The following is a 16,343-nucleotide window of genomic DNA, read 5'->3' as shown; positions in this document are numbered from 1 at the left end:
TGGCCAAAACAAATAATATCCAAGTTGTAGTAACAAAATTTTAATGTTAGCTTAATTTAACCGTTAGCTAACTTTCAGGTAAGAATGATGAATTTGATCGTCATTTCAGAGGTCATGCTCATTTCACCAAACTTTGTGAGACTTGTCTTCTCACCGTCACCATTCTTTCATAGCTGTCACTTACCAGACAATAACAGAGTCAGTCAGCACTAAGCTATATTTATTACCATAGCCATTTTTATTTTTGCACAGAGTGGCTTTTGTCTTGAAGTCTCACGTACACTATCTCACAGGTAGTGAATTGTAGGGGAACACTAAATTGTTAGACACAATTACAGTGAGATACAGATATTTACCATATACTATACACAATAATCTGATAAGCTTGTTAAATATGTCTTCGTTCACAGCACACACACTACAAGAGTTTGAGTCTTTTGTAACATTTTTTTCACTCATTGTCTTAACTATTGCATATTTATTTTTGTTTTATATATTTATTAGAGTTTCTATATTGTAAGGTCATTTTCTTGTCAAGAGCACACAATTCTTTATATAGGAAATATAGTTTTCATACTTACAAAAAAAATCCCATCTCTGCTTTTTTGAAGGACCTTTCGTAGGAACAACTTTCAGATGACATTTGGAAATGTACTGTATTGTTGTTTGTTTTTTTTCTTCTTCCAAAAACAGCCAAAGACTAGGCCTGCAATTTCAAATGAAAATGGGTCTAGATTTTTCCACTGCCTTGTTGTTATAAAATAGGACCAATTCACAATTAAAAGAAAAAAAATGATTTCATTTGTCCATATCTCTCTATACCCATTAATGCCTATCTCCTATAATAGGCTGTTTTTACAACCCATTTTTATAAAACTGAATGACGGAATAAGCATTACCTCGGGCATCTCTGCACATCACAGCCAAAAATAGAACATAATGAACTTTGCTTAAACCGACCAACAAGATGACACAATCTGGCATACCAATTGGCAAAGGTACATCATAACGTGACCATTATCAATCTGTAAACTTGTTCTCAGCCACTTTCAGGCAGGTTTAAAAACAGATCTGTAGAATGGAATATGGTGAGAAGTTCTCCCCGTATTAAATAATTTAGAATGTATCAGAGCAGTGCTAACATAGTTTAACTAAAGGCTAAAATCACACATAATTACACAGACCAGAAAACACTGCTCCAAAACTTTCTAAAAGGTTAAAGCCCTTCTAATGTATTGAAATTTTGCTGACTCATTCCCATACATTTCAGCCCATAGAGCATTGGTCCCTAGTTTTGGAGTCATGTTAGTCAAAGGTGAATAAAGCAATCAAAAAGAAATCAAATCTGTAATAGAAACTTCATTTTTTCCCCTACCATTTTTCTTGTGAAATGTAACATCGTTTCACCTCTTCAGATCACATTTCAGTTGGCTCCAAAAGAATATCGAGACTAGGGTCCTAGTCCACATTGAGGTTATGAGGTTTGATGATGGATGATGGGTCACAAGAAGACATGGCTTCATTTTAAGGGGGAATAAACCAAATCGGTTAGGAACCACTGCCATACAGAATAGTGAAAGTACATTATCAGTCTACTCTACAACCACTGTCGAAGTACCCCACAAAAATAAAATGGACTCTTTAACAATCCAGTCAATCGTCCCTGTTAAACACTAAAGATCTTGAACAGTGGTCCAGTCAAAGACCATGGTTGGACATTGTGAAATACACATCTAGGAATTATTTGTTCCACTGACGGTTTTAAGTCGGTGCATAAAAGGGATTAAATGCAGAAAAGGTGTCATTTATTTCCATGCTCAACAGCCATCCCTCAGATATCTTGTCTCTTTCCACTGTCCTCTCTTTAAAATGTTCAGTACTCAGAACACACAGTAACTCGTGCCACCTAGGTGCATTTTATTATCAGCAACAAACTGACCCAACAACCTTGTCTTAAAGCACTTTTGTAGATGCACATGCTCTGAAGGCTCATTTGTATTTGTGGCTGTGTTTTGTACTTGGAATATGTCTCCAGGACTGTAATACCTGTTGCCTGACCGCTGTGCTTCTTTACAGGAACAAAGTATCTATTATTTCTTCACTGCTGCCGTGTCTGGGTTGTTGAGAGATTATTTTTCTTTTGTTGCATGTTCATAAGAGGGCATTAGTGCAAAGGTTGTTTTGTTTTTTTTAGATAAGAGACTTAAGGGTGTCTACTGCAGTTGAAGTAATGTAACATGCTGTTATGGTACCAGTATGAAGGTGTTCCACATCTGCAACTGTCGACACCACTGAACACTGTGAGCCAAGTAAATGGTATGTCCCATTAAAGAATAATGCTCATTTTCTATGTGTTCTGTATTTGTCCTGTACTTTTCCATGCCAAGTGTGCTACTATAGACCAAGCAGTGACTGTGTTGCACTGCCACCTTCTGGTCAAAAGCAGGAACACCACAAAAAGAAACATTGGTGATAGAGCCCAAAAACATATTTTTTTAATTCATGAGATTTTATAAAAGTTTTAACATATAAACATCTAACTTCTAAAACAGAGGTTGACAACACAAAATGGGAAAAGGCTGTTCCTAACAGATAAATTGCTGCTAATGAGAAATATTCACATCAGTGTAGAGAGAGCAGATAGTCTCCTTTTCAAAAGACATGGTGAAGTTCAGAAAGGGAAAGTGTCCAAAATACTGGACAGAGACAGACAGTGAGGTAGGACAGGGCAGTGTAAAAGTACTATTTTCTACAAGGGGCAGTGGGCGGTGTTATATACAGCTCATAGGGTTCAGGGGAAGCCACAGGTGGAGTTTTTAAGCGGAGTCAGTCCTCTTATACGCCACCATGCTGTTCACCTTGTGGATGGAGGTGGTGAAGGAGCGCAAACGCACCTCCTCTGATTGGTCGATGATCTGTGGGCCGGACTCTTCCCACTTGTCAGGAACAGCCAGGTCTTTGTCAGTGTATACCAGGAGGTCGAACGCACCTAGAGAGAAGGTGGGGGTCAGAGGGTTAAGCACTGAAGAAAAGCTTGTAGAAAGAAAGAAAGAAAACTAAAATCTGGTTACTCACATGGCGTCTCCAGCAGTGGCAGGAAGGTGACTGTAGCTGTTATCTGTCTGATGACGGAGCGGATCTCGTCCTGAATGGTTTTAATGGACTTCTCTCTGGGAGCACTGGGAGACAGACAGACAGACAAGATCTCAGTTAACACACATGATCAAAAGACAACCCCCAGCATCGGATACTTTATAAGATTTTTTTTTTTTTAAAAACAGTTCTGCATTGGCAACATAATACGTGCTATTTTTATACTTTGGGTTACAGAGGATATTTTAGAAGCCTCTGAAGTAGCTGCGTCAACTGATGAGGTGTGTGTGTGGCACTGGAGGCGTCATGAACACCATCTGCTGGGATTTTAATTGGACTCCAACTCAACACACACTGTATAAAACATTCTGTTTCATCTTCAATTAAACTCAAAGTAAAATGGTTTCAGGTACTGTTCAAGAGGAGCACACCTGCTTTCTTTGGCTGACTTGTCACACTCGATGTCAAACTGCCATCTCTCCAGCACTTCGTTGGTTTCCAGGCACGTGATCACCAGCACCAGCTTCTGCACTGTGCACTCAAACAGCCAGTCTGCAACACACACAACAAAAGAGCTGAATGGGATGTAATTAACGGTGCAATGATTAGTCACGCAATGGGAACAGCAATTATTTAGATAATCGAATGACAGTCACTTTAAGGAAAACTGCTGAACATCCTTGAATTTTCAGACAAAACAAACATAATAGCAGCTATTTGAAGACATCACCTTGGGCTCCTCTAACAGGCATTTTCACTGTTTTCTGGCATTTTATAGACAAAAGGATGCACCCAGAAAATAATCAGTAGATTTATCAATGATGAAAATAATTGTTAGTTAATTCTATACTGCCCTTCTTCAGTTGGGGGTATAAGGCTGTCTCCTGTTCTTTTCAATACAATAAAAAAAAACATTCTACAAATCTAATCTAATCTCAGAAAGTGCCATAATAGAGTCAAGGAGTGCACTTTCATTAAAATTCTGCAGCAGCTTCATTGTATAAATAAACATATTAGGTTGTTGCAGTCTGGTTTGAAATGTCATTAAAGTTAAATGCATGCCGTTTTGATTATTAACTACACATTTTATTGTGGTTTTAAGCTTTGAGTTTCATTATGTTCAAATGTGATTTAATAAGAAAATCCCCTTTCTCCTACTGTCCCAATTATCTCTGTGCATTCATGTCATATGTAACAAATAAACACCAGCTGGAAACAGACACTGTGTGTAATGTTGCATTAGACTGGCGTGCCAGCTGTCATGTAGGTGTCACTTTCCCCATCATTCTGTTGCCTCCTACAGTGACAATCTGTTGGGAAAAAACAAACATAAAAACAAACACGTTGGCTACCTTTGAGTTGAGCCACCACATTGGTCAGGTAGGTCTTCAGTTTGGTGTCAGTAGTGAGTTGCAGGCTCATGTCATAGTTGGTGACTCTGGTGAACGTCTCTGGAGGGTAAATGCCTCGCTGGTACAGGATGCTGTTGATGCCGAATGCTGCAGATTCAAATAAGAGGAAATGTCAGAGATCTGTGTGCTACACTGAAGGACCACCTACTCATTTGTGCACCAATGATTCCCCTCCATCATCTGTCCATCTTTTTTGCGTGGATTACATTAATATATTACTTTTATTGGCTTTTATTGCACTTGCAGTAACATTACATGAGTGCACTGTGGTTGCCATTGTCTATCTCTACTAGCATCACCACAAATGACAGAAAGACACAGTAAAGACCATGTTATGTTTTCTACCTCATCTATGTGCACTTTTTTCATTTCTGTACTCCTCTTGTGATTAAATCAGCCAAAAGGCATGTTAATGCCAGGTGAACAGAGCTAGTAAGGTGATAAGGAATGAGAACAGTCAGATGATTAAATAATACAACAAAACAGATTAACCATAAAAGTGTAAATAAGGCACATATAAGCAGTGGTGTGATAAAACATATAATAAGACAAATTATACTAATGCAAAACATTCAACTGGAGAATCAAATGTAATGAGAGCACACATTTACATATCACTATAAATTTAATTCACAGTATAAATATATATTATGCAAATATATCACATTATTTGCATGATCAGAACCAGAACTATTAAGTAGGTTTGCACATGTGAGGACTTAGTGTTGTGGTGCATAACAGTCAAAATACACAAAATTAAGTCACCCTACATAATACAAAAATAAAGAAATAATTTTACTATAAAATATGTAACATTATATTCATTCTGACATCTAACTAGATTCATTTAGATATGATGTACAGATGAACCACAGTTACAGCTTATAGCTACATCTGCCTCTCCTTACCATTAACATCTGTAATACATTAAATCAACAGTAAGTTAACGAACCTCGTTCATAAAACCACACATTGTCAACATATAACTGAAATACGAGCAAACGCCTAAAGTCTAAACTGAGACAAATACATCTAATAATCCTTTATGGTCTTCTCGTAACTTCGGCTTTTATAATACACCAAAGACAACATTACTTAATACTATTTTTTAACTGTAACTAAACACTTTCCAATGTTTTTTGTGCTCGGCTCGGCTTCCACACCAGTTTAGTCCGTGGTGGGGGGAGCAACACACACTATCTGGCTTAAATGTTACTTTTAATGAAAATAATGGATGTTTGGTGGGAAGTACGCTCAAATATAGAGAGTTAATCTTTCCGACCAAACACTTTGTATGTAGATGTTATTATAGAGGTTGTCGCCCCGTGTCTCCGCCGCACAGGCCCAGCTGCAGCAGCTCAGCAGAGCATGCAGCGTGTCGAAAACGTTCATTACGAGCTTTTGAAAAGGCAAATAAGTCAGTTAAAATACTTACAGAAGAACTCGGCCACCAACTCAGCGCTTCCTTTGAGAGTGATACCTTTCAATGTGCTCGTCATGTTCGTAATACTTTTACTTTATCCTCGATAATAAAGCTTTCTTGTGTCTGTCAGTGTTTTTCTTTGAAGCTTCAACTCCCCGCGTCCAGTTTGAAATTTGTCAGCACTATTGCGCATGCGTGAGGATTCGGCACACTGTTGATGACGTATAACAAATTGCGTTTACAGTTTTTTGACACTAGGGGGCAGTGCGCAATAATAATTCATCATGCTCAAAACTTCCCTTTTCAATATTGAGATTAATATTCATCTTGATTCATGTGTAATATCCAGTCATTATTCAGCTTAACATAGCAATGCTTATTAACAGAAATATTGACTTTTTGGGCATTTTTGCCTTTATTGGACAGTTGGTAGCAGGGAGGCTGACAGGAAACAAGGGGAGAGATATATTTTATTTTTATTCTTTTATTTATTCTATTCTATTTTTACTGTTTATTCTTCTGTGACAAATAACTTATAGCTCTTTGTACTATAGCCTGCTATTCTTCCATGGCAGAGGAACAATTTTATATCATTGTGATGATAGGAGGAGCAAAATACATTTTGAGTCAGAAACAATAGAGAAAAACACATTTTGATTAACATAGAATAAAATATTTAACACTCACACTATATTCAGACTGAGATGTATATGTAAAGGTTTTGGATTTATTTGCAGGGGATATGATGGTGTTCACAACATTAAAAAATTACATTTAAAACAAATGAAACAGTACAGCCAATACGTGACATTGCTGTTGTTTTTTTCAAATTCTATTCATCTCCATTGGTTTGGGTTTGATTTGGGACAGTGGCCGAAATCTGAGACAGGTATCTGGATACTAGTAATCCAAATTCTGCATGGCTAAATACCACTGGTGAGAGAGTAATCATAAAGGCATAAGTGTTGCTGAACCCCTGAAATAAGTAGTACCAGCTCTGCCTCTGATTCTTATTATTCTCTAACAGGACAGAACAGCTCACAAAGTAACAATCTCAAAGAAGAAAGCTGGTAGAAGCTTTAAGGTCCTGCACAAAAAAAGTCTCCACTGTTGAATAGAGCCTGAAAAAGCCAGAGACTGAGCACAATAAGGCTCATCTACAGGACAAAGAAGATCAGATCTCCTCCCTACAGGATGAAAAACCAAGAACCGTTAATCCCTCTTGATGGCAAAGGAGAGGCAGAACTGCAGCAATCAGGTGAGGTGAAACAGCCAATTTTTGATCACAGGGCTCAGAAAAATACTGCTCCTTCCTGAAAGAGAAGGAGGAAGGTCTGAAATAGAGCGAGGAGAAGAAACCCTTAATTAAAATGTGACACCCCGGAGAAGGAGCTCGCCCCAGAGAAATAAAAAAAATCATAGCTTTATGCCCAGCAGGACATCTTCAAAGAGGTGCTGATGACGGGGAAGAGGTGGACAAAAAGTGGCAAAGCAAATTTGAAGGTCTGGGCAAAAGCTTCCAAAAGGAAATCGGCCTTTAGATGAGCTTCAGGGTGGAACCTTCAGACAAGGAGAAGAAGACAGTTTTTTAAAAAGAGGCGAGAAGAAGGGAGTTCTGCAAGAAGTAGAAGACTATTGATATGAACGAGATACAGGAGAATTACAAGGCTACAGAGGAGATCAGTTAAAAGCATCCAGATTCAGTCACGTTGCTTTAGCTGCTCATGTTGATTTGGAAGAACAGCCTCGGGTGCTGGCATCACAATAAGAAACAAACAACTCGGATGCCAAAATGGTTGCAGCTGGTCTGAATCAAGATCAACTCACAGACCTCACACATCTAGGCACCCCAAAGGATAGAGAGAGGGGCATGATGGGAATGACGGGCAATGTAATGCGCCAGTTCTTTAAGGTTCCCAGAAGAGAGTTGTGTCAGTTCCATTAGTGGCCTTAAGAACTTCTCTTAAGAACTTTATTTAACCAGATTTGAAGGTGTTTTCTACACATATAAATCACAATGAGGATGGCTGGAGTGGACATTTATGTATTGCCAAGGTGAGCTAAGATGGTGACGTCATCATTGCAGATAGGGTGTACTGCACTTGGTATACTCTATCTGCCAATAATCTGCAAACTTGGCATCCTTTGTATTGAGAAAAGGCTGCTGAGACATAACTAGCATAACTAACAACAGCTTCAACTTGAAAACATAACTAACATAACTAACAACTGCTGCAGTTGTTTGTTATGCTAGTTTCAACTTGAAAATGTAACTAGCACAACGAACAACAGCCTCAACTTGTCAGAGCTGACGTTAGCTAGGAACCTTCTCCGTTGCTTCTGGGTGGAATAGCCACAGTTACAGTACATACTGATACACAATCACAAGCTGCACACTCTCCACGTCCAACTTAGGATAGAGTAACTGAAAATGACCACATAATTGAATTTGTTTCAATATTTTACGGCCTATATTGTCCAAGAATGTAATATTGGTATGTTGTTAGTTTTGTCCATCGCAGACAGAGAAACAAAACATTTAAAATGTTGTATTTTTGTTTTTTTATGTCAAATATAAAAAAGGAAAAACCAACAATTGGCCGTTCTTTCCTCAGAAACTGCCAATAGTTGTTCCCATGTAGATATTTTAAAGCCCACTCAGCTCTCCCCTCAGTGGAAACCCTGCTGCTCTCCTGCCAGCTGAAGGAAGTGATGACTGTATAAACCCAACGGCAGTGAAGTCATCAAACAGAACATATTTCACAGCCTGCCTCTCACTCATTGACAGGCCTTTTCCCCCCTACCACAGGCATGTTGCTATTCGTCACTGGCCTTTCCAAAAGCCCCATATACACTGAAAAACGGAAACACTATAGCCCCCCTCGTGAGAATCCAGATGGTGTAGAACTGACTTTTTCCTGTTTAAGCCGTCTACAATCTATTAGCATTGACGTCTCGGCATCAATATTCATAACAAACCTGTCAAGTTGCAAAGACTTCCATGTTCTATCAGTTCTATTATTCCTATTCATTTTAATGACTGACTTAATTTGCTGCAGTGTGAGGGAAGTTTTGTTCATTTTCAGAGTACTAAATTTAAATCCCATTATCTTAAGAGTTTAGTTTCTTGGGAATCATATTTTGCTGCTAATGGTTTATGACAATTTACATTTTTGTATGTCTGCTTTGAATCAAACGCTTGCGTTGTCATACTTTGCCAAAAATATAGCCAATCAATTACATGTGCCAGAAGTAATCTAATAAATTTATAGGGAGTCGTGCAAACTGTCGTGTTGATTGGTTTGTGGTCATTTTTAGCTCAAGCCCAGCCTCCACTTTTGAGCCAAGTGTAGCAACACTGATTCCAGTCCAAGTGTGAGACGCAACTGGTGTCACTTTATCAAGTCTCTGGTTGCTGGTTTAAGCTAACAGCTCTATGGCTTTACATGGGAAGACCTCAGCACCACAGTCATGTTTCATAACAGAGACTGTGGGCGCTGGCATCAAGCCTTCTCAAAGAAAAGCCTCTCTTTCTGTCTGGCATCATGAAAATGATATATATCCTCTTCTTGGCTGTTTTCTGTGCTTATAAATGATGTGATGAGTTGTTTTTCTTTAGGGAACAAACCTCAAGCCTAACTATTCAGCTGTGTCGGAGAATTGGGAGAATTTAGGAGACAGACAGACAGATATTGGCCTTCCAATAAACTTTAGACAGTTATTTTAGTTAACCTGCAATAAAATACTGTTCTCCTGAGTCACCCTATTTAAAAAAAAAAAAGACTTTTGATCATCTTTAAAAGTCAGGACTGTATCTCAAAACACTGACAACGTGTGCAGTCCGATTAAATGTTAGCAGTCAAACCCAATTCAGGCATACAGGCTTCTTCTATCTGTTAAAGTAATGATATTTTGTCTTTCAAACACAGGTGTCCTTACGTAATTGTTCCATATTTGGCACACAGGGGTTGAATTGAAAAGCAATGATATAAAGGAAAAACTGTGTTCTCAGCTATGTTACAGATGTTAAAATGAATTTTGCTATTGGCCCTTTTCAACAAATAACAGTGCTGACATATTGTATGTGCAGAATATTCATAATTGTAGCCATGTAGTTGTCCATGTCTTTTTTGTGTGTGATTACTACCACTAATAGTCTTCAAGGTTGGAACTTTCAAATCCAATATGTTGGAGCTCAAAGGAGCCTTATTAACAATGACTTCATTTTCAATAGTTTCACACGAAAACATACTTTTGCCTTGAAACAGTTAAAGGAATGGTTCTGCATTTTGGGAAATACGCTTGTTTTATGATCATCTACCTCTTGGCTTTCTTGCCATCTGTGAGCTAACACTGTGTGCATTTCACACGCATTTTTCAGTCATGTGTCTCACACATGGCCGATGGAGCAGATATCTTCCTATTCATATCAATATTTAACCAATACCGTATTTGCTTGCACTGTCTTTTGTTTTACACATGTAACTACAGTGACTAGCAGTTGAGAGCTCCCAAAATATGGGTGATGTATAAATCTGCTAATGTGCTGCTTTGCTACTGTATGCAGGCTGTGTAGACACATTGTTAGCATGGTGGTTGAAACAGGAGACGGTTCTGTTATAAAGCAGTTTTTTCTGCAAAACGCAAGATGTTATCTGCACGATTTCAGAAACTCAGTTTTGGAGAGGGTAGGCCTCTAGAGAGCAGCCTCGACTTTTGTGGGGTGCTGGCTGGGGCACCCTTGGCTACAAGCAGTGTATGGACATGAAGCCCTGGAATTTGGTGACCTAGCCGAGACCCTTGGTTTAAAGTAGTGTTTTCGACTGGCAATAGACAACAAAGAGGCTGGAAGAAGCAGGTTCTCTCTTACCTTGTTCTCTCTAAAGCTTAAAACAAAGACCCACAAATACGTCTAAAGCTCAGAAATAACATGTTGCTTTTTCATTGTCCACCATTTCATTGATGTAATGACTATTTGCTTCATATTTGACACACTTACTCTAACAATTCATGTACAAAATATAAGTATGCACAATACCATGCTTATAGTAAATGTCTTATAGTAATATACAATTCACTGAAAGATTTTGTGTCATGTGTTTTATGCTTTTTAAGATGTTCTCTTATCACTAAACACATTTTTACTATTAGTTCTAACACAAGGACTTAGATTTGCCTCAGTGAATACTCCAGTTAGTTCAATGTGTGCAGACTTGTCAGCTGGTCCAGCATTCACAGGCTGACATTTGGCTCATTTCTCACAACATGCAAAGCAAAAATCATCATTATGGCCCGTGTAACCATTGCATTGCTAATTACATATCAACAGTCCAGTATATGTTTAAGTGTTGTCCCTGTACAGTGTAATGAGGTGTTTGCAGTACATTCCTGTCCCGTAGGTCCTGCATTTGTCCTACTTGGAGCTGACTGGCTGCAGCGATGGGCGTGCAGTGCTCAGCCGGCTGGACCCATGCCTCATGTTCCCTGGCGCTCCACATGCAACAGCTGGAACTCTGCAAATGATTTTTCATGTCTAAGTCACACGCAAACACACACATTCCTGCTTTCCTTGCAGCTACGCAAACCAAATGTGAGCACACTATACACACACAGAATGTATAGAGGATGTTATTGTTGAAGCTTTTGACCTTTCTTTCTTTGTGCAGGCATGTTTCTGTCCATCTATGGCCTTGTGACAAGTGGTTATACAATTCCATGACCTTGTGTTGGTGCAGTAATCCTAAATTGTCACTTAAAACTCTTGCAAAGTGGAGTCATGACTTTCAGCATGTATATTTATTGTAAACACCTCAAGTTCATCAGTTTGAACCCATAAAAAGACTCTTCTTGTAAAATCCCAGGTTGCGTTTGTCTCATAAAGACACAGATTCCGTCCTTTTAACTGGTGAGTTTATATGCCGGCCTAAAGCCCCATTACAGACTATCCAAACATGCAGGCCCCAGCCACGGACAGATAGTCCTCCAGAGTAAACAAGGTCTAATTGATGGTGGGTGGGATGAGAACATATACAGTTACTCAGTCATTGTCAAGCCACCTGCACGACATCCCCATGCAATAACTCCACCCTGCACATGCACAGATCTCTCAGAGGAATGTTAGTGTCCAGAAATGTCTGTAAGCTATAACGTTAACAAACTGCACACGCTCCAGATGCCAAGCAAGAAAACAGGTTTTATCGCTATCTGCAAGGTTAGTGACGGTGTCTTAAAGCAGCCACTATGCATTTTTAAATATGAGCAGCCCCAAATTTATGTTAGAGGTATTTCAAATTTACCTTGGCTTGAGTGCACATACTGTATGTTTGTATAGGTGTACACAGAAATGCTTTACTTGAAACAAAGTAGTCTGTATGAAGTGTTGTCTGAACATATCTAAAAGCAAAAGTTTATATAGTTGTTGAGGGGGTTTCGGATGCTTTTTAAAAATCCATACATCAAAACCATCTAAGTGAGAAAACCAAAATTATGCTCAACGGTCCAAAATCTTCCCTTTCAAAACAGATGCAAGCCTGCCAAAACCCAACCTAAATTCAATAAGAAGACATCAACTGGAAGTGGAAGTGTATAACTATATTTATTGATGTTAGGTTTTTGGCGATTAGACTCCCCCTGGAGTCCAGATGCTGGTGGTGGTGGTTGATGGAAACCTTTGGATGAGTCTCCCTGGATATCATGGATATCATGGATATCATGGCGGTCGTGTTGGTGATGGGGAGGAGTTGGGCCTGAAAGACACAATGGCAGAAGTGCAGTGATATTCAAAGAATGGCATCCATCGACTGATTGACTTAAAAAGTACAGGCAGAAATATCATTGGTCAGATGTGGTGAATGAAGCGGAAATAATAGACCTCTATAAATATTTAGAGGATCTTCCATATTGTACATTCACCAAAGCGTCATTACATTTTTTTGTTCCAGTCTGAAAGAGACCCAAGCACAATCAGTCCTGATCTGAATTGACTCAAGGATAATTAGTTCCAATCCAAAAAGTGTTCAACCCGAACTGACTGAAATAAAGGGAGAACACCAATAAAAACAGCAGTATGATCCTCCAGCAATTGACAAATAGCGGTGAGCAGATATACATGTCATTTTTCTTGTACTTCACAGCTCATAATATCCAACTTGCCCTATAAAAACACATTGTTACTCTAAAATGATAATGACGCACCACATTATTATTAGTTGATAGCTAGTCTGCCTGGATCCATTCAAGTATTTGACATATAGACACACACACCTGCAGTAATAAAACGACTCCCTACCTTGACCCAATTTGACTGGATATAAATTGGACTCTGTCTGACTCAGATCCAAGTTCATGTCTCGCTCACAAGCAACAGAGTTATTGCTCTCCATGCTAACATTTCATTATAACCTATGTTGACAGGTCACCAGAATTATCCAAAATAAGACAAGTAACTTTTTGCCAAACAAAGTTGGTTCTTATTACAGTGTCTTTATTCAAAAGTTGTTACAAAAAAACTATCATTACCTTAACATAACTGATGTAGCTTGGTTTATTTTGGGAATTTGAGCCCTCATTTCTCGTAAAACAACCAAAGTTCTCCCAAGTACAGTCGTTCCATATGGGACTGGGCTTTTGTAAATGCTGCCAATGCTGAATTGACTTAATATTAAGCCTTAAAGCTTGTGGCAGGCATTATCCACAGTCTCTGGGCAAGCACTGTTATAATATACCAGTAACTGATGTTTTTGTTAATTTGCTTTTTTTAAATAAGATAATTCCCTTTGGAGCAAGTAAGTGCATTTGAGTTTAGATTATTTTGTCAGGTGTACAGTTGTATACAAGTGTAATCATTTCAATCTGGCCCAGCTGGCCAAGTCAACAAGAAAGCTGGTGTCTCTATTGCAAATTGAGTATACTGCATTCATGGAAGTTTAGACTCCTGAGTTCAACTTTCCAAGAACTCCCAAGAACCTCAGTTTGAACTTGGTGTACTATGTATTAGGAGGGACTTAGAGTGAATGATCTACCAGCTTCCACAGGCATATGGATGATCACTTAACATAGAATTAAAATAATTTGATCAGTGGAGCAAGGAATATGGGCTTTGGCGAAATTTCATAGGAAAGGACAGGTGTATTTCTACAGCTTCAAATCTTACCTAAAGTTTTATTTTCAACCACAAAGATTGTATAGAAAGATTACTAAATCATCCTTGCTTACAGGCTTAGACAGACAAAGGTGTGTTTGATTAAGTGGAGAAAAAAGTAGGAATTATGTAAATATACTGGATTGACAGATTAATCAGTCAGTGTAGGTGAAGCTTTCATTCTCTTTGTCTATTCAACATATACAAGAAGCCTCCTCTATCCACCGTTCTGCACCTTCTCCCCCACCTTTGGCTTGGCCCCACATTACCTCCAACCAACTCCCCCTGCAATACGATCCCTCCATTGCAAGGTTCCAGGTCGACTCGTCCTCTGCCACGCTGTGTCTTGACCTCGCCTCTTCTGTCCGCCTGCACTGCTCTCTTTTGGCAATGGAAAGCTCAGCGTATGCAAATTCATCGGGCAGCTGTCTTTGATTCTATATGTGTGTATGTGAGAGCATATGTGAGCGCTTCCATCCAAGGACCAGATGTACCCAAACAGATTTAAAGTTCTCCTTCAATATCCTCTAAAATAAGGGCATTTTGCTTGTTTTAAGATCCAAATTAGTATTTACTCTATGCAATGCACCCAAACAAGGACACAATCAAACTATGACATTAGTATGACTGAAAATACTTAGGTCTTAGTGTTAAGATTAGAAACAGCATTAGTTTTATTAGGGTTAAAGGTTAACGTGATGTATTTAGCAGTCAGGGTTAGTATTAGGGTTAGGGGTTAAGGGTTCAGTGTGCTTGAAATGAACTAGTTTGTACGTCATGTCATCTGATCATGTCTTAAAATAGTAGGTCAACGTGTTCATACCTGTTCCAAATGAGCATACTCAAAGGTGGCATGAAAGCCTCTGCTTGGCTATATCCCAATGCCTCAAAGAGCCTTCTCCAAGAACTCTTTCACGTGTCTTTTTGTCTTGACACAAATTGTGCAAATTAGGATTACAGTTCACACTTGTGGAAAGTCTCTCTTCAAAGGCAATCACTGTGTTTTACTTAGAGAAATTCAAATGGAAAATGAGGGTAGTTGTATGGATTGTTCGTTAGTGTCCAAAAGTAAAAAAGAAATTGTACAATAGTAGCATTGGCCGTAACCAAGTACTTTGTTTGAAGCATACTGATTTCCTGCCTTCGTCAATGAATGTAGCCAAAAATGTGTATTCTTACATTGAGAACTCCAGAACTCACACATTTTTACCCTTAGCAGCTGCTATTTGTCTTTCAGCTTGCAGCAATGAAATGATTTTATACCTTCGCAGAGTTTCCAGGGTGTATTATCATGGGCCTTGTGGACTACTGCTGTGAAAGGGTGATATCTCACTTAATTTCTCATCTCTCTTTTACAGGGGTTCATTCTATCATTCTCCCAGTCTGTCTTGATTTGATAGATATCCTTTTATGTAGGAATATTTCTTCTTCCTTCTTTTTTTCCCTATCTGAATCTAGCTGTTTATTTGTACATCTTGGCCTTCCATACTTTTCCATCAGTCCTGCTAGTCATATTTCCCATGGACCGTCATTCTTTTATATCTGCGAGCTTCCTAGAGCTCACAAAACTGATTTATATCCCTCGGCTCTGTTGACGACCGCGATAAACGTTTCATGACAAACACATCTGTGAAGCTCTGAGGGCATGGCCATAGAGACAGAGGGAGGATGGATGGATAGATGGGCAAAAGACCGACAGACAAAGGGGGAGGAACTAAAGGAAAAGGGCAGGGCTTGAAACTTTAGACAGTTTCTCAGCTCTTCTGGCACATCTGTCCTTCTTCCATCCCTGCAGCGCTGATGCAAACGCAAGGGCACACATACACACTCACAGACACACATTCAGCTGGCTCTGTTTAGCCACGCTGCCTGCATGTGGATTACTGGATCTCCCACTGTGCTGCCATTATTTAATAGCAATTTTAAGTGCAAAGTGAAGTGATGTTTATGTGGCCAAACTTCAGACAGCCAAATGTGGCCCATAACATCAACCAATGAAATCATGCTTTTATAAAAAAGCATAATATGTGCCATTTGGTGGTTGCTGTTATCCAGAGCCTAATGCAGTGCAACAGTCATTTTGCATAGTATCAAAGAAAAGCTAAGCACCATTATTTTGCCCTTTATTAAAGGTTGTGTGTGACAATGACTAAAGAAGGTCTTCCTTTAATCTGTCCCCAGTTTGTACCACTACATCACTGGATATAACACACAATGTCTGGTTTCACTACTACACACATTTGGAGCATAAGGTACCCAAAGAGAAACTTAACCA

At 39.0% G+C, this 16,343-nt stretch overlaps 1 protein-coding gene across 1 annotated transcript; it reads right to left on the bottom strand.

Moving 5' to 3' along the window:
• Positions 1 to 2,576: 2,576 nt before the first annotated feature.
• mad2l1 (MAD2 mitotic arrest deficient-like 1 (yeast)) lies at positions 2,577 to 6,098 on the bottom strand. Its single transcript, XM_053343440.1, has 5 exons — positions 5,941 to 6,098; positions 4,446 to 4,592; positions 3,525 to 3,645; positions 3,076 to 3,179; positions 2,577 to 2,989 (listed from the first exon to the last, which is right to left on the bottom strand). Exons 1-5 carry the CDS (start codon positions 6,002 to 6,004, stop codon positions 2,817 to 2,819), a joined length of 609 nt encoding a protein of 202 aa, XP_053199415.1. The 5' UTR covers positions 6,005 to 6,098; the 3' UTR covers positions 2,577 to 2,816.
• Between the last annotated feature and the right edge of the window lie 10,245 nt (positions 6,099 to 16,343).

The sequence above is a fragment of the Scomber japonicus genome, chromosome 22, assembly GCF_027409825.1.
Source record: "Scomber japonicus isolate fScoJap1 chromosome 22, fScoJap1.pri, whole genome shotgun sequence".
Classification (NCBI taxonomy): Eukaryota; Metazoa; Chordata; class Actinopteri; order Scombriformes; family Scombridae; genus Scomber; species Scomber japonicus.
This window is presented reverse-complemented; position numbering and strand designations above follow the sequence as displayed.

Excerpts from the sequence above, each read along its gene's own strand:
- mad2l1 (XM_053343440.1), bottom strand. The coding sequence starts at position 6,004 with ATGACGAGCACATTGAAAGGTATCACTCTCAAAGGAAGCGCTGAGTTG. Across the intron at positions 3,646-4,445 it reads TGTGGTGGCTCAACTCAAAG|ACTGGCTGTTTGAGTGCACA; the intron begins GTAGCCAACGTG and ends TGTGTGTTGCAG. Across the intron at positions 3,180-3,524 it reads AAGTCAGCCAAAGAAAGCAG|TGCTCCCAGAGAGAAGTCCA; the intron begins GTGTGCTCCTCT and ends TCTGTCTCCCAG.